The sequence below is a fragment of the Leptosomus discolor genome, chromosome 23, assembly GCF_034619465.1.
Source record: "Leptosomus discolor isolate bLepDis1 chromosome 23, bLepDis1.hap2, whole genome shotgun sequence".
Taxonomy (NCBI): domain Eukaryota; kingdom Metazoa; phylum Chordata; class Aves; order Leptosomiformes; family Leptosomidae; genus Leptosomus; species Leptosomus discolor.
The window spans coordinates 8513538-8536062 of record NC_141413.1 but is presented as its reverse complement, the minus strand read 5'-3'; the positions used below and the strand labels follow the sequence as shown (position 1 = coordinate 8536062).

At 65.8% G+C, this 22525-nt stretch overlaps 1 protein-coding gene across 2 annotated transcripts; it reads left to right on the top strand.

Annotated features, from left to right (window-relative positions):
* Positions 1-860: 860 nt before the first annotated feature.
* FGFR1 (fibroblast growth factor receptor 1) lies at positions 861-21984 on the top strand. 2 transcript variants are annotated; one of them, XM_086477120.1, is made up of 17 exons: positions 861-951; positions 10493-10756; positions 11521-11604; positions 12121-12296; positions 14249-14372; positions 15158-15348; positions 16831-16975; positions 18333-18550; positions 18933-19078; positions 19236-19357; positions 19464-19574; positions 19704-19894; positions 20042-20164; positions 20336-20406; positions 20901-21038; positions 21587-21692; positions 21808-21984. In XM_086477120.1, the coding sequence occupies exons 1-17, from the start codon at positions 861-863 to the stop codon at positions 21982-21984; spliced, it is 2478 nt and encodes an 825-aa protein (XP_086333246.1). The 2 variants fall into 2 exon arrangements, with proteins under 2 accessions (XP_086333246.1, XP_086333245.1); XM_086477119.1 differs by lacking the exon at positions 16831-16975 and adding an exon at positions 16041-16191.
* Positions 21985-22525: the final 541 nt, after the last annotated feature.

Genomic DNA, 22525 nt, shown 5'->3' with positions numbered 1-22525 from the left:
GAGCGGGGTGCTGCTGGTCCTGGGGTGCCCGAGGGTCCTGGGCTTGGTCCCAGCGCTGCCTGGGGCGTTTGGGGCAGAAGATGTTGTGGATACAAGGGAGAGAGGCAGGAGGGCGTTTGCCTGCAGGCCTGCTTGTGCGGGGGAGAAACGGCCTTTCAGAGCCCAACAGAAACATCTCTCCTGTCCCACAGAACTTGTCAAGATTTTGAGATTATTTTTCACCTGAACAGAGTCAAAGAAAACTATGAGTTTTCTGGGAGGTGCCGCACCGTGATGACCCAGCTTGGACCAAGGGGGGCTTTGTTCTGAAAGTTTTGTGTCAGTTTGATCTGTATGGGGTTCCTCTTTCCAGCACAAAGCAAGTGCAGGGGGAGGAAAGCAAGAGAGCACAATCTCTTCCTTTAGCCGGCATTAGGAAATTTCTCCCACCGTTCTGGGAAATTTTGCTGCATTCGATTCTGCTTCGCCAGCGGTTTTACTCTCGACACATCAGCGCTTTTATGCAGGAAAACATAACCCTGCCAGTCAGCGCTGGGTCGCTTCAGGCTGCGGAGGGGTCTGCGGGGACCTGCCGTCACGGGTCTGGGGACATCTTGCTGTCCGGGCCGGACGCTCGAAGAGCATCGCCTGCCACGGCGAGCGCGTCCCACGCGCGGAGCTGTGCCGTGCACGAAGCGGGGCTGGGTGGTGGGACGTCGGGGCGCAGCTCCCCCTGCCCTGACTCTGCTTTCCTCGTTCGCAGCTCGGAGGGGCTGACGGCCCGGCGGAGACCCCCCCCGCGCCCGCCCGGGGCCAGCCCGGGGTCCCCATGGAGTGGGAGTTGCGGAGCCCAGTCGCCGAGCAGTAGCCGCAGCAGTGGGATGTTTACCTGGCGGTGCCTCATCCTTTGGGCTGTGCTGGTCACAGCCGCGCTCTCCGCTGCCAGGCCGGCCCCCACCCTGCCCGACCAAGGTAAGACGAGCAAACGGCTGCCGCGGCCGCGCCGGGCAGCGCCCGGCGCCCTCGTCCTTCGCGTTCCTGCTCTGCGATAAGACGGACGGTCTCCCTGGCGGGAGAGGCCGAGGCTGGTGCGAGGCCCAGCCGCGGGGGCTGCAGCGGGGGCACGGGCACGTCCCCTGGCAGCAGCACGGTGCCGTGTGGCCGCCCGGGAGCCATCGGCCGGCGGGGACGTGGCACATGTTGTCTGCCGAGAGCAATTCGCTTGGGCACGGGAAGCGCACGCACGGTCCCAGTGTCGCCCGTGGACGTTGTAAACCTGGAGGGAAATGGTGGGGAAACCCGGTTGGTTTGGAGAAGGGTACAAACCCTGGGGGGCCGTCGCGTGTCATGGCACTTGCTTCCCTGCGACGACCCTGAAGTGTTCTCCCACCCCTGCTTGACACCGGGGTGATCCTGGGCTCAGCAGGTGGGGACAAGGATTTGGGTGCAGGGTGCCGGTGGGGACTTGGCCGGCTGGCAGTGTGTGGGATGAATGCACCCCGCGGACACCCCCGGCATGCTCCGGCGTTGCTCCCGGCTGGCTTCAGAGCCGGGGCTGGCTCAGGCGGTTCCTGCAGCCCTGATCTCTGCACTGGTGGGGCTGGAGAGCACAGCCCCAGGCGAGGGCATCCCCCTCGTCTTTCGGCACTGCTTTCCCCTAAAAGCCTTGTGAGGGCTTGTGGCCCATGACGGGCAGGCTGGGGGTTTGCTCCGGAGCCCAGTGGCACCCCAAGATGCGGTGGATGGGCTGAGCGGGTCACCTGGCCCTGGAGACAGAAAGCACCGCGCCAGCATTTCAAAGCCTTGGCCTTCCCCTCGGTGAGGCAGAGAATAAACAGACCAGGCAGCGCCGCGCAGGACTTGCTGCCTTTTGGTTTTAATTACCCAAGAATGTCTGGTCGGTGGGGTACTGCTTTTCTTTTTAAGGCTCACTCCCCCTTCCCTCTTCCTCCCACCAAAGCCCTGAGAGGCTGATTGCTGGTGCTGCCGGCGTGGGCGCGGTGCTGCGTGGCACCCCGGTGAACAGCCGTGGTCCCCGTGCCCATGGTCCCTCCCTCACCGAGAGCTGGCACCAGCGAGCAAACCACGCTGCGGCTGGGGTCCCTCGGTGGGGGACGACTGGGTGATCCCGGCTGGAAGCGTGCCGTGACGCCGTGGCCGGGGGGCTGGGGTCGGTGCCGCGGGTCTGAGCAGCAGGGACCCTGTCACAGCTGCATCCCACGGGAGAGCTGGAGCCGTGCGTGGTGTCGCCTGGGGAGCTCCAGAGAGGAGCCTGGGCAGAGCATCGCTCACGGGGACCATCTCCGAGATTTTTCCATTGGCATGCTTACTCCCAGCTTCTGTAAATAACGCGGCTGACGGTGGTAAACATGTTTTTCTCGGGAGATTGCTCTTCCTGGAAGAGGTTTCCTGGCGGCGTTTGGGGTAAGGGTGGCTTTCGTGCTGCCGGGAGAGCGGCGCTGGCGGCCCTGGCTGTGGTGCCAGGAAAGCTGTTGGGGTGTTCGGGCTGATTCGAGCAGAGGTGGGTGCTGGGGTGCTTAAGGAGCCCTGCAGGCCCCGGAGGGTTCGGGGAGCAGCGTCAGGCGGCGGCGGTGGAGGAGGAGAGGTTGGAGAGGAGGGAGCTGGTTCCTCGCCAGCCTCATGCCAGGGCTAACAATAACCTCTGGAAACATTTCCCGACACGGTTCTCACCAGGGCGGCCCAATTAGTGCCACAGCAGGAGCCCGGCTGGGGCAGAGTCCGTCACTTGGCTCCGGGGCTGGCTGGTGGGAACAAAATGTTCCCGGCAGGACGTGCGGGATGGGAAGAGCCGGTCCTGGGCCAGCAGCCGTGGCCGGGGCTGTGTCATCGGCACCTTGCAGGTCGCCTGCCAGGGCTCTGGGGGAGTTTGGGGTCCCGTGGGGTGTGCGTGGGGGTTCAGCTCCCGTGCTGTGGGGCATCATGTGCCGTGGGGCATTGTGTCCCCAGGGACGGGCTCGCTGTCCTTCCCCAACATCACCACTGGTTCGTGAGCGTCGCCCATGCCGGCCCGGGGGCAGCGGTGGCCATGCTCGGGTCCCCTCCGTGGCGGAGGCAGCAGCTTTCCCGGACTTTGTTCTGGATGTTTATGGGGTTTCAGTTTACTCCCGGTTCTGAGGCAGCTAAGCTCCCTTCTCAGGGAGCGAGTAATCCCCCGCGCCCGGCCAGCGGCCCCTGCCTCGCCGCGGAGGAGGATTTCCAGTCGCCGGCCCGCCTCTCCTCGTGGCGTGGGGAGGGGGCTTGGGAACTCTGCCTTTGTCAGGGACTCGCTCCCATTACTGAAAAATCTGCAGCAAATAAAATATTAATGGGCAGTCACTGCATTTTTATAGTTACCTAAATTTGGAGGTGGTAAAAAAAAAAAAACTTAGTTAAGGGGAAAAGCCAAGAAATTTCCATGAGCAACCTCCATCGCCTTCCCGCACAAAGCCCGTCTTTGTCTTCAGGTTAAATAGAAACCTGCAGAAAATTGCCGAGGGGATTTTTTTCCCCTCTCCTTGTCTGCTATTGTCCTCGCCGCTGTTCAGGCATTTCCACCGCTCGGGGTCTGCCTCGTCCCTGCCTGGGGGGTGCTTGGGGTGCAAAGCGGCCGAGCAGGTTTTCGGGGGCAGCCAGGCACTGCCGTGTCACAGGGCTGGGGGGGCTTCTGCCTTGGGCAGCTCGTTTTGGGGCACGTTGAGCCCTGGCAGCCACAGCTGCTTGCCCAGGTGGTGCATCTGCCCCCCGGAGCAGGAGGGTGTTTGGCAGAGGGGTGCGAGGCTGCAGCCCCCTCAATGTGCAACCGAGCCTTGAGGGGGGCTGCCCCATTTCCCGGGGCTGCCCCGTTTCCCGGTGCTGCCCCATTTCCCGGTGCTGCCAGCCGCCCAGCTGGCCACAGGCTTAACCTCCCCCTGGCCCCATCTGCGGGGCCAGCGGGGGCCCTGGCTCCCGGGGCTTTGTTGTGCCCAGGTCATCCAGAGGGTCTTGCTCTGGACCCAACAGGAGCCAAAAGTCCGGGGCTGGAAGCGTGCTCAGCCCAGGCAGCTCTGGGGACCGATGTGAGCATGGGGCTGTGCTGCCACCTCCTCCTCCTCTCCCCAAAACCCCCTCGGCACTGGCAGAGGTGTAGCACAGGAACCCAGGGGCTACATCTGCGCCGCCCCCCTCCCACCCAGCAGCAAAGGTGTTTGGGGCTGTTCGGCACAGCTGTACCCTGGGACGTGCTGTCACCAGCCACAGCATCCCCAGAGGCAGTGGCACAGCGAGGGTCCTCAGCTTGTCCCTGCTGCTCCCTGGGTGGACCACTGGCCCTCGGCTCTGTGCCCCCCTCCCCATTTCCCGGCTGCCCAGCCCCCCGCCCCCTTGTTTTTGCAGCTCTCGGTGTCTCCTCACCCCTTGTGCCAGGGAGCCCCGGGGCGTCGGGTCTGGAGTAGCCAACTCCTCGCCCGAGCCCTATGAGCAGCTTGGAGATCCCCTGGCAAGCCTTGAAGCCTCCTGCACTTTTGCTGTTGATGGCAGCAGCCCAGGGTCGTTACCAGAGCTCGGGGGGGGGGGGGGGCAGCAGCCCCCACCTGCACCTCTCAGCCCTCTGCTCCCCCAGACCCCAATTGCTGCAGCCGCTCAGTCCCCGGGGCTTCGCCGTGTCCTCTGGGGCATCACGCTGCTGGCCTTCCCCTCCCAGCCTGTTGAGCAGGCATTGTTCCCCGCCTCCCGCCTTTCCACTCGGATGCTGTCACTCCGGCCCTTAATTGAGGAGGAAAAAAAGAAATATGAGTCTTTGGGAAAAGCAGCAGCGCTCTGCCGGAGCCTGGGCTGCAGAGCTGCCCCACGGCGAGCGGAGCCGTGCAAGGGGGTGTCCGTGTGTCTGGGGGCTGCCTGGCTGTTGGCCCCCCTCCGTGTGCAACAGCCCGGGTCTGCTCAGGAATGATGTGGGGAGAGGAATGCGAACTCTGCCTGCGCCGGCAGTGAGCCAGAGCCCAGGCGAAGCCAGCGGTTATTGCAAAAAACCGTAGGCACGTGTGCGGATGGGGGTGTTTGCTCGTGTCCCCCCGGGATGGACAGGACCCCCGGCTGTCCCACGCCTGGGGGGAGCCGATGGGTGAGTGTCTGTGCCCCGAGCTGCTGCCCCGTGGGCTGCTCTCTGCTGCAGAGCTCTCCGCGTGGCCGGGGGTGTCCCGGGGGGAAAGGGGTGGATTTATTCCGGCAGCTTTGCGAACTACCAACAGGCCTGTTAATTAAGTGCTGCTTCATTTGACGTGCGGGCTAGGGAGAGCAGGAGTGCCCGGAGCAGTACATAAATCCCCTTCTCCCTGCCGGAGGAAGCATCCAGGGACCGCAGAGTGGGCAGAAGCCCGCTACTTCCCGGGCTGGCTTGGTCTGGAGGAGCCGGTGTTGCCCTGAGCCCCCCAGGAAGAGCCAGTGGTACCTTCAGCCCCTGACCCTCGCCCACCGGCGTCTCCCTGCTGCAGCCTTTCCCCGGGAAAGGGGCACCGGGGCTGTGCATCCCCCCAGGAGCAGCCGGGGTGCGCAGGGATGCTGCTGGGGGCATCCCCCCAGTGCCACCCGGGTTTGGCGGGGGGCAGCAGGGCGAGGAGGTTTTTAAAAAGAAAGAAGCCAATCCCCGCATCCCGGTAAGCGCTTCCTGTTGGGATTAGTGGGGCTGCCGGGCATGTGTGTGCTTTTTCTTCAGGAAATACCTTCGGAAAGCCCCGCTGGGGTCTCCAGGGCAACCGGCGGCCGTGGCCCCGCGCCCCCCGCCCGCATTGTCCCCAGCGCCGCTTTGTTGGCCGCTTTATTGCCACCATCGCCATCGCCGGCGCAGCCCGCGGCTCCCTGGGCGTGCTCGGGCTGTGTGGAGAACCGTGGGGTGAAGGTTAATCTGTGCTGCTCCTCTCCCCAGGGCTGCTGCCCCGTGTCCCCGTCCCCGGTGGGGGCCAGCCCCGGGGGAGCCAGTGACAGTTATACGCACTTGGTGACACTCTCCATCTGGCCGGCGCTCGCCAGGCTCGGCTCGGCTTTTGGTTCCATTTCAAAGCTGGAATAAAGTAATAAAACCGCCGCGGGCTGCTCTGGCCGTGGCAGCGTGTGTCTACTTGTTGGACTCGTTCGAAAGCAGAGGTGCGATGGGCCGGGGCCGGAGCTGCCCCTCGCCTCGCCCAGAGGATCGGGGCTCCCCGCGGGCGGTAAGTGCTGGGGTCCCTGCTGCGCTGGGACGGGACGGGCTCTGCCCTGCGGGATCCAGCCCGGGAAGCTGGTGCTGCCTCCCTGGTGTGAAGGGATTAAGTTCAAAAAGGGGAGAGCAGATAGTTTAGATGTGCCAGATCTAACGTGCTCTTTGCTGCTTTCTCCAGGCAGGCGCCGCTGGTGTTTTGTTGGCTCCCCTCGCTCTTGCCCTGTCTTGCTCAAAGGGGGCTGTGGGCACCCCTGCAGCCACGCAGCTCCCGCTCGGTGCTGCTGCAGCCCGGCTGGGGAGAGGAATCCCCCCCGCCCCGGGCATTGCCCAGCGCCACCCAGCCTTTGTGCGACGCTGGGAGCACCCAGAGCCTCGCTGTGCGGCGCCAGGGCGGGCAAGGGCCCGGGGAGGGGAGCCAAGCGTTTGTCTGCCTGATTAAACCTTTGCTAACGTGGCCGGCTCGGGGCTCGCTCGCACCCCGATGGGCGCAGCCGGCCGGGCTCTGCGGAGGGGCTGCACCTGGCGCCTCGGTTTGGGTTACAGAAAGGCAGAACATGAGAAGGGGACGTTTGAGGCTGATGGAGCCCAGTGATCAAACGGGCTCACCCTCGTTAACGGGCGTGGGGGGCACACCAGTAACGCGGCTCACGCTGCCGGCAGCCCCCAGGCGAGGGGCAGCCCGGGGCCGCGCTGCTCCCGGTGCAGCCGCTGCCATCCCTGGTTTTACGCCGAGGCTGCATGTCCAAGGGGGCTTCTGTGCCTCGGCTGCCGCGCGAGCTGGGCTGCCCCGGTGCCAGCAGCACGGCCGTGGGGCTGTCTGCCTGCCAGGGCCGCCCCGCAGCACCGTCGCCCCAGCCTGCGCACCGGCCCGGTCCCGCTCCCGCCTGGAGGGTGAGCTACCCTGGACACGCTTGTTGGCTTGTGAATCCGTTCTCAGGCTCTTCCCACCATGCCGCGTTTTCCGCCTTATCCCCGAGTGCCAGGGATGTGCTTTGGGTGACCGAAGGGCAGGATCCCGCCCTGTCCTCTGCCTCCCCTCTCCCGCCCATCCCACTCGACGCCTCCGCTCCTCCCCGGTCATGCTGTTAATGCAAAACAGCCCCCGACTCGGAGGGGCTGGGGGAGGGGGCTGCTGCCTTTGAAAAGCGATCTGGCCGCACGCCGGCGGACCCCCGGCCCCCGCCTGCCCCAGCTCCTCGGCGCAGCAGAGCCCGCGGCTCGGTGGCCTGGAGGAGCGGTGGCACTTGCACGGGGTGCCCGGGGGCCCGCGCCGTGCTGTGCCCATCGGAGGGGACCCGCCCGAGCCTGGGACACTGCCTTCCAGCATTGGATTGGGGTGGCGTGAAGTTTTCCCTCCCTCCAAAACCGTTTCTACCCCCAGGCCACCTCCTCTCTGGTCTGCGGGTCCATCTGAGAGGTGTTTGCAGAGCACGGGGCTGACAGGAGCTTCCCTCCCGGCGCCAGCAGGGCAGGTTTTCCTGCAGACCTTTCCGGGCGAGCTGGTGGGCAGGAGCCTGTGGCGGTCCCTAGGGTGGGCTCGGTGAGGATGAGACCTGGGTGAGCTCTTGGGTCACAGCGGTGTTTGGCTGGAGCTGGCCCTGGCCCAGCGTCGGTTCAGTTGCGGCGTGGCGGGACCCCGCAGGTCCAGCAGCGCCCACCGCACCTCAGCACCGGGGCCGTGGGACCCCGGACCTGCGCGTGGCTCCTCGTGTGCCAGAGTGCAGGTGGCTGGGGACAGGTGGCAGGGACGACAGGGGACGTTCGTGGGCGGTGGGCGTCCTTGGCAGCTCCAGCCACGTTCTGCAGGTTATTCTGTTCGATAAGGAGTAAGTTTGTCGGTGCGTGGGGAGGGGCAGACCTGAGCACGGGGTGGGGAGGGAGCGAGATAAGGGCAGATACGGCTGCGGCCCAGCGTTTTGTGTCGGTTTGGGTTTTTGTGGCTGTTTATCGCTCGCCGACCTTGCTCTGTTTGAGAAGGGAGTCGGGACGGACAGGAGGACGTCGTGTTACCGGGTCCCACGGTGTTCAGGCAGACAGCGACGGGACATCGCTGCTGCATTGTGTGCATTGGAAGGCGCCTGTGACTAATCACTTGAAACACAAATCAGAGCTACTAGAAGGGCCCGTCCTGCGAGGCTGCGAGAGAAAACCAGGGGGAAAACAGGATTGCAAAAGCAAGACCCTTCCCCCACCACCTAAGGGACTCCCACCAGCCTTCACCTTCCACGTTAAAGTGCTTTGTAGCCTCTTGCTGATGGATCTGGAGCCCTGGCTTTTGGTCTTCTGGCAGCTGAGGAACGTGAATCTCACCCAGCACGCTGGTTTCCTTCAAGTGTAAAGGAAAAGAAAAAGGAGAAGCTCTGGAGCTGCTCGTAGGTGTTTTCCCCATGAAGCTCCTCATCAGTACAAGGAAAAGCGAAGTGCAGATCACGACGCAGTAAATGAGAGTTTCTGAAGAGCTTTTGGCATTACGGAGCCGCTGGTGGGTCCTGGGAGGAGCGGTGCCTTGCTGACGGCCCCAGCGCCGTGCTGCTCGCTGCCAGCCTGCGCTCCCTGCCTGCGCTGGCTCGGCCGGGGGAGGTTTCACCGGGAGGGTTTGGTGCAGGCAGAGACCCTGCGCTGGCTGCCGGCAGCTGATGGGCACGGGGTGAGCGCGCAGAGGAGGGGAAGAGGTTGAGTTTGTCTGGCTCGGTGGGCACCACGAGGGGAGGTGGCAGCGTGTCTTAGTTCGTGTGTCGGCCCGGGTGCTGCGGGCGCTCGTAATTAGCTGCTGTTTCGCAAACTGCCGCGCTGGGGGCTCTGTGGGTCCCAGGGGAGAGCTGTGCCTTTGCTCTGACCCCCGTGGGCAGAGTACGGTGCCTGCAGGCTGCGTGCCCGCCGAGCACCTCGGTCCTTTGAGGGGGAACAGCCCTCGAGCCGCGAATCAGCTGAAGTTTGGACGTTTCCAGACCGTTTCTGCTGGGCTGCCTGCGCAGGGTTTGTTGGGACTCTCCAGCCTCCGCTCTGGACCCCTCTGGTGCAGCGCAGTTGCACTGCAGAGACCTTTAGCTGTGCCGCCACGGCACCGCCGGCTCTTGCCCTCAGCCGGCCCGAGGCTGGCCTGCCCCCGGCCCGGAGGGACAGTGGAAACACGGTGTGTCCTTCCAGGGCGCTGCCGAGCAGCTCTGACCCCCGAGAGCAGCGTCCGCAGCAGCGCTGTGTGCCCCTCCGTGCTGCTCCCGCAGCAGCGCTCAGGACCCGGAGCCATCCACGCCAGCCCATGGTGCTCGTTCCCGGGGCGATGCTCCCGCTGCGGCCACCCCGCACCACCGCAGGGAGCCCTGGTGCCCGTGGAGCTGCAGCAGCCCCTTCCTCGGGCTGTGAAATCAGAAGAGGTGGTTTGAAAACCCGAAATCTGCACCGAGCCCCGGGCCGGGAGAGCCACTCGTGCGCCACCGCGGAGGGTGGAGGGCAGCGCTGGAGGACGGAGGAGCCGTGTCTGCACGACCGGTGGCCAGGAGAGACAAGATCACGTAGCAGCGGGATGGAGAGAAAGGATCTTTGTGCTGCTCACACAAGTGTCGCATCGGGGAGCAGCTGCAGCTCGCCCTGCCCAGGGTCGCTGCGAAGGGGAACGCCGCAGCCGGCACCTGTCTCGCCGGAGCTCCCCTGGGCTGACCTTTCCCAGCGATGCCGCTCTCGCAGCCTCTCGCTCTCTGCCTGCTGTCCCGCCGCAGCCCCCTCACCCCCCTTGGCCTTCCCGCCCCTGCCCCGAAGCGCTCTAACCGGGGCGAGGGTCCTGGTGGCACGGGGACCCTGGCCTGCTTCGCTGGCTGCCCGCTCATGGTGGTGGGGATCCCAGGACCCCTGCGCAGTGGCAGAGCCGAGCAGGGATTTGGGATGCTCCTGGGAGAGGCCAAACCCTGCCCAAGCAGCCGGCGCTGCCTGACATGCCTCAAGTCGCCCGTTTGTCCCCGACGCCGACGCCCCTGCAGTGGCACGCTCCCTCCGGGCCGAGCAGTGCTCGCTGAGGACCGAGGGGTGCCGTGGGCGCTTTGGAACTCCCCACCCACCGAGCGGGTCCTGCCGCAGGGGTGAAGCGCTTGGTGCTGCTTGGGGTGCTCTCTGCCTCTGCCTCCCGCGCTCCCTCCGCAGCCGCCCCCGCCGGCTCCCCTGGGCTCGCCAGGGCGGCCGGTCCTCGGTGCCGCCGCGGGACCATCCCAGCAGCGCATGTTGCCTCATTAACACGGAGCCGCGGCAGCAGCAGCAGCAGCAGCAGCAGCAGCATGGTTTCCTTTGGTCTCTATTTCTTTTCTCCTTTTTTTTTCCCCCTCCCTTCCTTCTTCTCTCTCCTAACTCCTCTAGTTCTGCCCAAAGCAAAAATCGAAGTGGAGTCCTACTCGGCCCATCCCGGTGACCTCCTCCAGCTGCGCTGCCGGCTGAGGGATGACGTCCAGAGCATCAACTGGGTGCGCGACGGCGTCCAGCTGGCCGAGAACAACCGGACCCGCATTACCGGGGAGGAGGTAGAGGTCAGGGACGCGGTGCCCGAGGACTCGGGGCTCTATGCCTGCATGACCAACAGCCCCTCGGGAAGCGAGACCACCTACTTCTCCGTGAATGTCTCAGGTTCGTAGCGGCCCTGGGTGCGCAGGGAAGGGGCAGCCCCCGGGCCGGGCTGCGGAGCGAGGAGCAGGCTGCCTCTGCACGCCTTTGCATGCTCGCCGGCACGGGCACCGGCTTTGCACGGACCTGTCCGGCTGCGCGGTGAGTTCGGGGCGGACCTGCGATGTGGGGGTGCCCGGAGGAGTTACGGGCGCAGCGCGGTGACTGCCCGCCTGCCGCGGTGCAGGGAGAAGCAGCCGGAGGTTGCCCAGTGTTTGTCTGCGTGGGGCCGGGGGGCTGCGGGGCTGCCCGCAGGAGCGGGCGCGTGCCGGGCGTGAGCCGAGGTCCGCGTTGGCGTTGATGGAGCCTGAGGCTGGAGAACAACGAACGCTCGAGGTGTCCGCTGGGCGTGGGGCGTTTCTGTGCCCGCAGGGTCTCGGCTGCCGCCCCAGGGGGGTTGGTGGCACCAGGCACGGGGCGAGGAGCCGTGCTTGGGCGCACGGCGCGGAGCTCTGAAATCACCTCTGGGGGCAAATTGCTCCACGATGTCCGCGGGCTGTGAGCACCGGGGCGGCCGGCACGGTCAGCCCTGGCTGTGCTGGTGGGCATGCACAGCGTTCCCCCGGGATCCCCCCTGCCTCCGCACCGTGCGTCAGCGCTGCCCTGCCCTGCCCGCCCCACCGGGCGCAGTCCCACGCCACCAGCCCACGGTGCTGCGGTCCCGGACTGGCCCCGCTCGGGAAGGGTCCGGGCACAGACGCTCAGCTGGGCCGTCTCTTCTCTTGCAGACGCGCTCCCCTCTGCAGAGGATGACGATGACGAAGACGATTCCTCTTCGGAGGAGAAGGAGGCGGACAACACCAAGCCGAACCGTATGTGTGAGATGGGTTTGCCCCTGGAGCCGCCCTGGCCTTTGGGGGTGGGCGAGGGGGGAGCTGGGCACCCTTGCAAGCATTGCCCAGGGATGGAGGAAGGCAGACAAGGGTGGGCAGGGGCTCCCGCTGCAGCCCGGGGCACCCAGCAGTGGCGAGGGTTGGTGCAGGGAGCAGGTCTGGGTGCACCGGGCAAAGCAGCCTGGTCAGAGCAAGGAGAGGTGCCGGCACGGGCACGTCGGGTAACTGCTGCTGCAGCCGTGGGTGCTGAGCATGAGCCTTGCTCAGAAAGGGCTGCTCCGACTCCCGGATAACGCCCCGTGTCCGGGAGCTCCCCTCCTGCCAGAGCCAGGCTCAGCTGCCTGCACCTCTCGGGCTTCCCGGCTCAGCCCTGCCTGGGCACCCTCAGGGTTAAACTGGGGGTAAAATGCTGGAGCTCCCTGTGGCTGAAGCCCTGGTGGGCTTGGCCGGGTGCCCCACGCCAGCCGTGCTGAACCCCCTCGTTCTGCTCCCCAGAGGCCATCGCTCCCTACTGGACCTATCCTGAGAAGATGGAGAAGAAGCTCCACGCCGTCCCCGCCGCCAAAACGGTGAAATTCAAGTGTCCGTCCAGCGGGACGCCCAACCCCACGCTGCGCTGGCTGAAGAACGGCAAGGAGTTCAAACCCGACCACCGCATCGGGGGGTACAAGGTACCGGCACCGCTGGGGGGGGCCGGGGCGGCGCAGGGCAGCACGATGGGGAGGCAGCCCCTGGCCCTGCCTGCGCGGATGCTGCGGGCAGCTGCCTGCGGGCTCAATCCGGCCGGGTGCAGGCTCTGCGCACCTCGAGGAGCCGGGGCTGGAGGGCTCGCTCTGGGGTGGCGCGGGGAGGGGGAGGACTGGGAAGGGGCTCTGCAGCTTAAGAGGCACCGAGCCCCCTGTCCACGCAGCCCCTGGCAGGGGCAGATGGGCCCCTCTGACATTCCTGTTGCAAAATAGCCCTACGGCAGTGACCTGCTTCTGGGTCATGTTTGCACCAGCTCAACCTCTGGGGGAGGGGGCGGCGGACGAAGCCAGCCTGCCTGTCCTGGCTTCGCCTAATCCCCCCGCCAAGGAGAGCGGGGGTCTTGGCGTCCCCGGCAGGCGCAGGGGCTGCCGGGGCTGGCTGGGCCGCCCTGGGGCTGCAGGGGTGGAAGAGCCCCTCCATTGCCCAGCAGCGGTCGGCAGGAGCCGCACCAGCAGCCCAGGGGTACTGGCTTGGCAGGGAGGGTGCCCCGGCCTGCGTGCGGGGGCCACCTTCGCTCCCTGAGGCTGCAGGTCCCCTCCGGGGGGTGATGGGGGCTTGGCTTTCCCCTTCTCACAACGGTCCCGCAGCAGGGTTGCTGCTCCTGCTGCAGAAGAGCCCCAGCAGTGGGACCAGCACGCCAGGACCCCCGAGCTCCATCCCCCCCCAAAGGAGAGGACGGACTGTGCTTCTCCGGCGTGCAGAGCCGCTGTTGCGCCGGTGGCAGCTCCAGCCCCGGGACCCCCCCAGGGTGACCCTACAAGGGAGCACCATCCCCTTTTTTCATCTCTCAGTATTCTGGAGTGGGGCTGCAGCCTGCCCAGGGCTCACGCCCCTCGGTGGGTGTCTCCTTGGGTGGGACCCCCGTACCAGCCCGGCTGGGCGCTGCAGGGCCGTGCCTTTGGGCGCTCGCTCGCCACCGGGTCGTGCACCGCGTTGTGCAAATGGGATCCAGCCATGGCCCTGCGTGCCGCGGGCTCCAGCCCGCTGCCGGGGACACGGAGCAGCGACATGGCTGTGTCACGGCTCCCAGCTCCGTGTAGCACGTCCCAGGGAGGATGCGAGCTCGTGGGCAGGGAGGAGAGGGGCTGCGGGCAGCGCCGCAGCTCCCCGGATGGTGACAGCGTGGTGCCCTGGATAGCTAATGGGGCTGAAATGCAGGACTGTGGAAATAACCAGTTTCCAACTGGGAGGGAGGAATGCAGCCGCCCCGGCAGGGAGCAGGGCTTAGGGAGGTCTTGCCAGGAGAAGCCGCAGCCAGAGCTGGCAGCAGCAGGGGCTGGGTGTCGGAAAGCCGTCCCTGCGCCCCGTGGCCGGGAGGGACCTGGGGAGCACTCGCAGCCCAGCTGTGGCGCTGGGACCCGTCCCAGAGGAGACGTGCCTGGTCAGCAGCACCCACGGAGGCGTCCTGGGTGCACGGGGTGAAACGCCCGGGCTGCAGCCTGCCTGCTGACCGGCACGGTGCCCTCCTGCCGGCGGGGCTGGCCGTGGGGAGCAGCGCGGGGCCGAGCCCCAGGGCCCGCCGGGGGAAGCGGCTCTTCCCGGACTGCGGCGGCGGGGGAACAATGCCGGTCTGTTCCCTCCGCACGCTGGGGCCGCCGGAGAGGGGTGTCCCTGCGCGCCGGGTGAGCCCATCACGCTCGGCTCACAACATCTGCTTCTCGGCGCAGTTGGCTCCGTGGCGAGGCTGTCCTGGGACAGCTGGGAGCAATTACGGTCCCTCTGTAGGAAAGGGGAAAGGTGACCTCAAAGGGAGATTTATGTCCTGCCCGTACGGCGGGGGCCGGGGGGCTGAGCCGGCTCTGACGTGGACAGGAACGAGGGCTCGCGTGCTCCTGCCTGCACGTAACGGGCTCTGTCGTCATCCTCGTGCCCCCAGGTCCGCTACGCGACCTGGAGCATCATCATGGACTCGGTGGTGCCGTCCGATAAGGGCAACTACACCTGCATCGTGGAGAACAAATACGGGAGCATCAACCACACCTACCAGCTGGATGTCGTGGGTGAGGAGCGCGGGGCTGGGGGGGCTTACCCCGGGTCCCCGTCCACCCCAGCCTCCCTGGGCAGAAGCGGGCGCTGCCCCCTGCACAGACGGGGATGGGGAGCGCGCGCGGGGTCAGGGCACACTCACCGTCCTCGCAGCCGCCCGCCCCGGCGTGCACCTCTGCGGCACAGCGGGCCCGCGAGCAGGCGAGGCAGAAGCTTCACCTCAGCCCGTTCTGGGGGTTTTTAATTGTGGTGGAAATAATTTCATAGACCAGACAGAAACTTTTTCTAATCGCCTTATTAGCCATAATTCCCAGCTGGGAAGGCTGGTCTGAGCAGTTCCACATGTGGAGCTGCTCTAAATGCCAGTAAATGAACCATTAAAAATGTGATTTAATTTGATTACACTGAGCAAACTGAAGGGAACAGTCAGCGAGGTGAACAAAGGGGTTTGTTAATGCTGACTCACCACAGTGGCAGCCGCTTTGTTAACGGCCGGGGCCCTCGTTAGGTTTGTTTGACCTCTGACCCCCCGAATAGGTACTGACCTCCCCGTCCCCGCGCCCGGATTTCACCTGTCCCCATCCCCTCCTGGCTGCTCTCACCCCGTGGCAGGGGGGCCCCTGGGCAAGGGGATGCCACGGCGCTGCCGGGTGCATCGGTGCCCACGCCGGCCAGGGGTCCTCATGCACGGGGGGGGCTGCAGGGTGCACCCCCGCGCCAGGCAGGCGCTTCCCCGTGGGCGGGTGGGTGAGACCCCTGAGCCCCATCCTAAGGTGCCCCGTCTCCCCGGGTCCTGCAGAGCGGTCCCCGCACCGGCCCATCCTGCAGGCCGGGCTACCTGCCAACAAGACGGTGGCCCTGGGCAGCAACGTGGAGTTTGTCTGCAAGGTCTACAGCGACCCCCAGCCCCACATCCAGTGGCTGAAGCACATCGAGGTGAACGGCAGCAAGATCGGCCCCGACAACCTGCCCTACGTGCAGATCCTGAAGGTAAAGCCGCACGCCAGGCTGGGGACCACCGGCTGGCAGCCGAGCCCCAGAGCCGTCACCAGCCTGCCCGGGCTCCGGAGGAGCGCGGGGTGAGAGGTGGGCAGGGGGGGCTGCGTAAGGCAGCGCAATCCCTTTGAAGCCCTAAAGGCAGATGCTGTGGGGCTGGTGGGCTAGCCCAGGGAGCGGGAACACACTGTGGGGCTGGTGGGCTAGCCCGGGGAGTGGGAACACGCTATGGGGCTGGTGGGCTAGCCCAGGGAGTGGGCACATGCCGTGGGGCTGGGTGGGCTAGCCCAGGGAGCGGGAACACGCTGTGGGGCTGGGTGGGCTATCCTGGGGAGCAGGCATGGCGCTGGAGGAGGGTTGCTGAGCCCCTGCTCCGCCCCAGCGAGAGCAGCTCCCTCCGCACGCTGCAAGCGAACCGGCTGCTGTGCAAACCCCGGGGCGCGCAGCCATCCCCAGCCCTGCCCCTGGCCCCCGGGGTGCAGGGGGGGGAGCAGGAATACAGCCCCGCGACTGTCTGCCCCGGCCTCCCGTGCCCACCACCGCCCGTGGGCAGCCCCGTCCCTCCCGCCCGGCAGCGGGTACCGGTGCGGGGAGCAGCCCCCACGCCGGCAGAGCCGGTGCTGATGCTGCGGGCGCTGCCGTTCCCGACCGCGTCAATGTGACTCCATGTTGTTGGTCTGTTCCAGCACTCGGGGATTAATAGCTCTGATGCGGAGGTGCTGACCCTGTATAATGTGACAGAGGCGGAGAGCGGGGAGTATGTTTGTAAGGTTTCCAATTATATTGGCGAGGCCAACCAGTCTGCGTGGCTCACTGTCACCAGACCTCTGGCACAAGGTAATCGGAAGAACGCCCGGCGGGGTGTTTCCTCGGACCGTCAGTCCCCGGCGGTGGAAAACAAAACTCTGGGCTCTCTTGTTTCTGCTGTGTTTCTGGTGCGACAAGCCATGGAAAAATACTCAGCGGGGCCGGCTAGGTTTTGTGCTCTGTGTGTGTCCCAGCGCTTCTCCTCTGTGCTTCCCCCCCGTCACGCAGACACCGGGACTGCCTGAGTGCCTGCTGGGTCCGGCACCCCCGAACCTGGCCACCCTCGCACCCAGCCCGGGCGCCCCGTCTGCATCCCCCGTCTGTGCTGCCCTCCTGTCTCTGTCCTCCCGTCTCCGTCCTCGTGCCCCCCCGTGTCGTGCAAGTCGGCCGGCCGGCTCTGCCTGAGGTTTATTTCTCCATGTGGCCCATTGCCAGCATGTTCAGATGGGCAGGACGCTCAGTTTGGTGAAGGGTTTTCAACCAGCATCTCCTTAGGTCCGCCTGGATGAGTGGTCATCCTGAGGGTCTCTCTAGCAGGTCTGCAGTGGTCTCTGTCTGCTCCCCGGGGGTCTGGCAAATGAGACTGGGCTCTCCCTCCTCTCTGGCCTCCTTCCCAGAAGATCTCATGTCGTTTGCTTCTCCGTTTTTTGCTTCCATTTTTCCTTCTAGACGGCTGGCGTTAACACAACAGACAAAGAAATGGAAGTCCTTCACTTAAGGAATGTCTCATTTGAGGATGCTGGGGAGTATACATGTTTGGCGGGTAATTCTATTGGGATCTCCCATCACTCTGCATGGTTGACAGTTCTCGAAGGTATATACTCCTCTTCCTCTCCCTTTCCTCCCTCCTGTCCAACGTATGCATTGTGGTCCGGGAGAGAGCGCGTCCCGGCCCCTGCCGACCCGGGGCTGGTTTGGGCGCAGCGGGAGAGCTGCGGGGCTGCTCTCTGCAGCCTGAGCGGGATGGGGCACGTGTTCCCCCGCCGTCCACCCCCCAACTGGGGTCTGCCCCCCTGCTCTCTCCCTGGCCCAGGCAATGCATACCGTGGGGACCTTAACCAGGGGCTGCTTGGCACAGGACCCACGCCGGGGCTGTGTGTCGCTTCTGCTGGGGACGGCTGCCCCTGTCCCCATTGATGCTGCTCCTCGGGCATCAATGCTGCACGGACCAAAGCCTGATAACAGCAGTCGGGAAAGTTTTTGGGGTGCTTGCGTGGTGGTTGCTTTCCAGCCAAAAACTTTCCCCGTTATCAGCCGCTGCTTTGTCAGCCGGGTGTGCTCGGAGGTGGGACAGAAATCTTTGACTCGCTCTTACACCTCTCTCTGAGGCTTTGTTCTTTGGGGGGGTCAGGTCGGGGGTGCTGCCGGCGGGGTACAATGGCAGCTCCCACCCTGCCAGATTCACCACGGTTTGTGGCCACGCCGGACCGTGCCGCGTGGCTGCAGCTGCTCTGAGCTGTTCACGGCACTGACACCTCCTTTGCCACCGGCGGCCACCAAAGCGGGGTCTGCCCTACGGCACGGCGGGGACGGGACCCTCCTCCCCAGCAGCCCGGGGGTCCCACGGTCGGTCGCTGCCACTGGAAGTGCTTCTGGCTGCTCCGCCCCGAGCTCTCCCCGGTCATTATCAGTAACGCCTGGACTCCCGCAGCCCCAGGCACTGCGGGCTGCCCCCTCCGTCCCACCGTGCTCAGGGTAGCCCCCAGACCCCCAGGGACTTGCAGCTCCGAGTGTGGGCAGAGCGTAGCAGCTGGGACGGGGACCGTCCCCGGGGGCTGCCCGCGATGGCCCGTCCCTGCGGGGCGATGCAGGAGGAACCCCAGCGCAGCCCTGACGGGAGAGCTGCTGCCCTGCCTGGCCCCGGCCGAGGGACACGGGCACCGTCCCCCCCACTTCTCACACCTTTCTCGGTTGGCCCCATCCTGCCCGGAGGCGGGAGGCATTGCACGGCCGGGGGGGTGAGGAGCCCGGGGGTGCACGCACGCCTTCCCCGCTGGGGTGGGTGGGCAGCCCCCCAATCCCTGCCACACGCTGCACTGAGGCCTCCAGCGATGCAGAGCGTGTCCCTGCCGAGTGTGGGGGAGAGCCAGGGGGGGCTCCCCCCAGCACAGCTCCTCTCCCCAGCCCTGGACGGGCTCGTGGGTGCTAACGCCCTGTTCACGCTGACCCAGCTATTGAAGACACCCCGGCCATGATGACGTCCCCCCTGTACCTGGAGATCATCATTTACTGCACCGGGGCCTTCCTCATCTCCTGCATGGTGGTGACCGTCATCATCTACAAGATGAAGAGCACCACCAAGAAGACGGACTTCAACAGCCAGCTGGCCGTGCACAAGCTGGCCAAGAGCATCCCCCTGCGCAGACAGGTAACAGAAAGTAGAGAGGGGGTTTGTTTGCACCTACTGCCCCTTCCCGGGAGACCTGCCCTTCCCAGGGGGGAGGTCCTGGATGAGGATGGGGGGGGGAGCGGCGGGACCACCTCGTCCTGCTTAGTGGGGGTGATGAGGAGGGTTTACAGCAGGTTAATGTTCGAGGAGAAGAGCATGAGGAGACAGGAGGACTCCCAGGCTGTGTATTTTGCGGTACCGCATGCCGGGAAGTAATTAATAATTACTTAGCCCGGGTCCATCACGGAAGCAGCGCTGACGGGGCTGCAGGCAGAGGGGGCTGCGGGCAGGGTCAGGCTCCTGGTCACGTCTCCCTCCCGGCGGGGGCAGCCGGCCGTGGCCCCGGGTGCTGCGTGAAGGTAACCCACGGTCCCCACCGCAGGTGTCGGCCGATTCCAGCTCCTCCATGAACTCGGGCGTGATGCTGGTGCGGCCCTCGCGGCTCTCCTCCAGCGGCACCCCCATGCTGGCCGGCGTCTCCGAGTACGAGCTCCCCGAGGACCCGCGCTGGGAGCTGCCCCGGGACAGGTGAGGTCCCGTCCCCAGGGTCGAGCTGCTGGAGCAGCCTGGGTGGGAGCCGGGTGAGGACGGTGGCACCACCGAGGCCACTTGCCAATGCCGGTGACCAACCTGCTTCCCCCCCGTGGCCGCCGGCCCCCGCCTCGGGGGTCTCTCCTCCCGCCAGGCTGATCCTGGGCAAGCCCCTGGGAGAAGGGTGCTTCGGGCAGGTGGTGCTGGCAGAAGCCATCGGCCTCGACAAGGACAAGCCAAACCGTGTGACCAAGGTGGCGGTGAAGATGCTCAAGTGTAAGTGGCGGCGAGAAGGGGGAGTCCCGGCACAATGCCGGGTGTGTGCAACGCAGGGGGACCCAGCCTGGCCGCCCCCCAACTGCTGCCTTCTCTGCCGCTTTAGCCGACGCCACGGAGAAGGACTTGTCCGACCTCATCTCCGAGATGGAGATGATGAAGATGATCGGCAAGCACAAGAACATCATCAACCTGCTGGGAGCCTGCACGCAGGACGGTGAGGGCACAGAGCGGGGAGGGGGCGTCCCCTCTGCTGCCCCTTCAGCTGCCGTCCACGTAGGGGAGGGGGCTGACCCTGCACCCGTGGGGTCCCGTGGTGCAGCTGCTCATCCCGCCGCCCCCGCAGGACCCCTCTATGTGATCGTGGAGTACGCAAGCAAGGGCAACCTGCGGGAGTACCTGCAGGCCCGGCGGCCCCCCGGCATGGAGTACTGCTACAACCCCACCCGCGTCCCCGAGGAGCAGCTCTCCTTCAAGGACCTGGTCTCCTGCGCCTACCAGGTGGCCCGGGGCATGGAGTACCTGGCCTCCAAGAAGGTGAGGAGATCCCGGGGGGCTGTGGTGGGACGGGGAGCCTGGCAGCTGGGCTCAGGGCAGGGATATGCCCTTCCCTCCCAGCCCGTTTCATTGTGGGGAACCATCCGGGGGCTTTGGGGACCACCTGATGGCCCCGTGCTCGGTCAGTGCATCCACAGGGACCTGGCAGCCAGGAACGTCCTGGTGACCGAGGACAACGTGATGAAGATCGCTGACTTCGGTCTGGCCCGTGACATCCACCACATAGATTACTACAAGAAGACAACAAACGTGAGTGGTGGGCGAGGGGCTTTGCCAGGGTGGGCGAGGGCAGTGGCACTCTCCGTGCCGGGGGTGCCCCCAACCCGTGCTGGTGATGCCACGGGTGTGCAGGGCTGCTCCCCTCAGATCCCCCTGCTCCCTGGCGGCACGGAGCCCATGCGGGGCTTTCTTGCATCCCAGGGTCGCCTGCCGGTGAAGTGGATGGCCCCGGAGGCTCTGTTCGACCGAATCTACACCCACCAGAGCGACGTGTGAGTAGCAGCCGCGGGACACGTGCTCCCTGCCGGGCCTCGCCAGCGATGGGCTGGGTCGGGGGGGTGACGGGGAGCCAAAACTGCCGGTGCAGCGGGGAGAACCCTCTCGTGTCTGCTGGGTGCTGTGAGCTGGGGGACGTGGCCCTTCTCGGCCACCCCGTCCGGCCACGTCCTTGCCGCCTGCGTCACCGCCTGCATCTCGCAGCATCTTGCTGAGGCCACGTCCCGCCCCGCTGGCGAGCGCGGTGTGTGCCGGGCGAAGTGCACCAGATGCGATTCGTCTTAATTTAAGGGAAATACAATTAGCGGCAGCAGACAAAGCGTTTTGAATCCAAATTCTACTTGGCGCTGGGACTCGTTCGTCTTGCGGAGCGAATCAAAGCTCTTGGTGCTCGTCCCTCCCAGCAAACCGGGCCCAAAGCTCTGACGTGTTGGGGTCGGCTCCACGGAGCCGGGTGCCCCAGCATCTGCCCTGCGTTTGCCCCGGGCAGGTGGTCCTTCGGCGTGCTGCTGTGGGAGATCTTCACGCTGGGCGGCTCGCCCTACCCCGGCGTGCCGGTCGAGGAGCTCTTCAAGCTGCTGAAGGAAGGTCACAGGATGGACAAGCCCAGCAACTGCACCAACGAGCTGTGAGTGCCGGGGAAGGAAGGGGGGATGCTGGCACCCCAAGGCCCCCCCACCCGGCCGGGGACCGGCACCGCTTCCCCTCCCCGGAGCCGGGGCTGCAGCGGCAGCGAGGGGTCGGGAGCCTCCGGGTGCGAGCGCGGGGCGCAGGCAGGTGCAGGAGGGGGCCGGGCAGATGTTCAGAGTTCCTTTCCCAGCGGCTCCCAGCCCTGCAAGAACATCAGCTCAATCTGTTTGCAATAACCAACGTCTCCCTTCGGTATTTCTCACCAGGAGTGAATCCCAGGATGACCCCGGAGCAGGGACTAGCTGCGCTCCCTGTACATCCTCCTCCCAAAACGCCTTCCCAGCAGCCGGGAGGGTGGGCAGGGAGTTCCCTTCCCTCCACGCAGGGATTAGCCCTAAATCTCCGGAATAGTGTCCTCGCTGGCCACAGGTCCAGCCCGAGTGCCGGCGGCTGTCCCGGGGTGCCGCTCCGCTGCCATGGGTGGGGGGTCCCCAGCCCCAGCCGCTCTCTCCGGGCTCAGCCCTCGCCTCCCCTCTGCCCCCCCAGGTACATGATGATGCGGGATTGCTGGCACGCCGTCCCCTCCCAGAGACCCACCTTCAAGCAGCTGGTGGAAGACCTGGACAGGATCGTGGCCATGACCTCCAACCAGGTAGGAGAGGTGGCACCCACGAGCCCCCACCTGCACCCACCCTGCCTGGGGTGGGCGCTCCCTGGGGGATGCCCAGTCCCCTCCTGAGCCCGTCCTCGGGGTTTGTCCCTCCCAGGAGTACCTGGACCTCTCCATGCCGCTGGACCAGTATTCTCCCGGCTTCCCGGACACCCGCAGCTCCACCTGCTCCTCGGGAGAGGACTCTGTTTTTTCTCACGACCCTCTTCCAGACGAGCCGTGCCTTCCCAAGTTCCCCCCTCAGCACACCAACGGCGGACTGAAGCGACACTGAGGGTGGCACTGCCAGCAGGGACTGCCGTGCCGTGCCGGGCCGTGCCCACGGCTGCCGGCGGACGCTGCCTGCGCAGCCCGGTCGTGCTGAGCTGTGGCAGAAAGGGTTCAGAGACACAACCGTAGCATCTCACGTAACCAAAACCACCCACCTCTCATGCCAGCTTCTCCTGCCGCCTTAGTTGTGAGCTCTCTGCAGCCCAAAGGGTTTGTTCTGGTGGTTTTTTTTGGTGTTTCCTTTTTTTTTTTAAAAAAAAAAACCCTCTTTTCCATGAAGTCTGTGCTTGAATATTTCCACTTGGTTAAGCTGAAATCCTCTCCTGCGGGCAGCGCCCTGCCAGGCAGCCAGCCTCCCATCCCGGGACAGCCCGTCCTGGCAGGGCACGGAGCGCCGGGCTCATCTGCGACTCGGAGAACTCGCTGAGCCGAGACCAGCGCCGGGTTTCCGCGGCCGCGCGAGCCGGGGAGCGTCAGCACGGGAGTCCTGCCGGCGCCGCGCTCGCTGCCCGAGATGCTCCGGGGCTGGTCCCGCAGCTCGGCAG

Coding starts and splice junctions, on each gene's coding strand:
- FGFR1 (XM_086477119.1), top strand. CDS start 861: ATGTTTACCTGGCGGTGCCTCATCCTTTGGGCTGTGCTGGTCACAGCC. Junction 15,349..16,040: donor CCTACGTGCAGATCCTGAAG/GTAAAGCCGCAC, acceptor GGTCTGTTCCAG/CACTCGGGGATTAATAGCTC. Junction 19,575..19,703: donor GGGAGCCTGCACGCAGGACG/GTGAGGGCACAG, acceptor CCGCCCCCGCAG/GACCCCTCTATGTGATCGTG.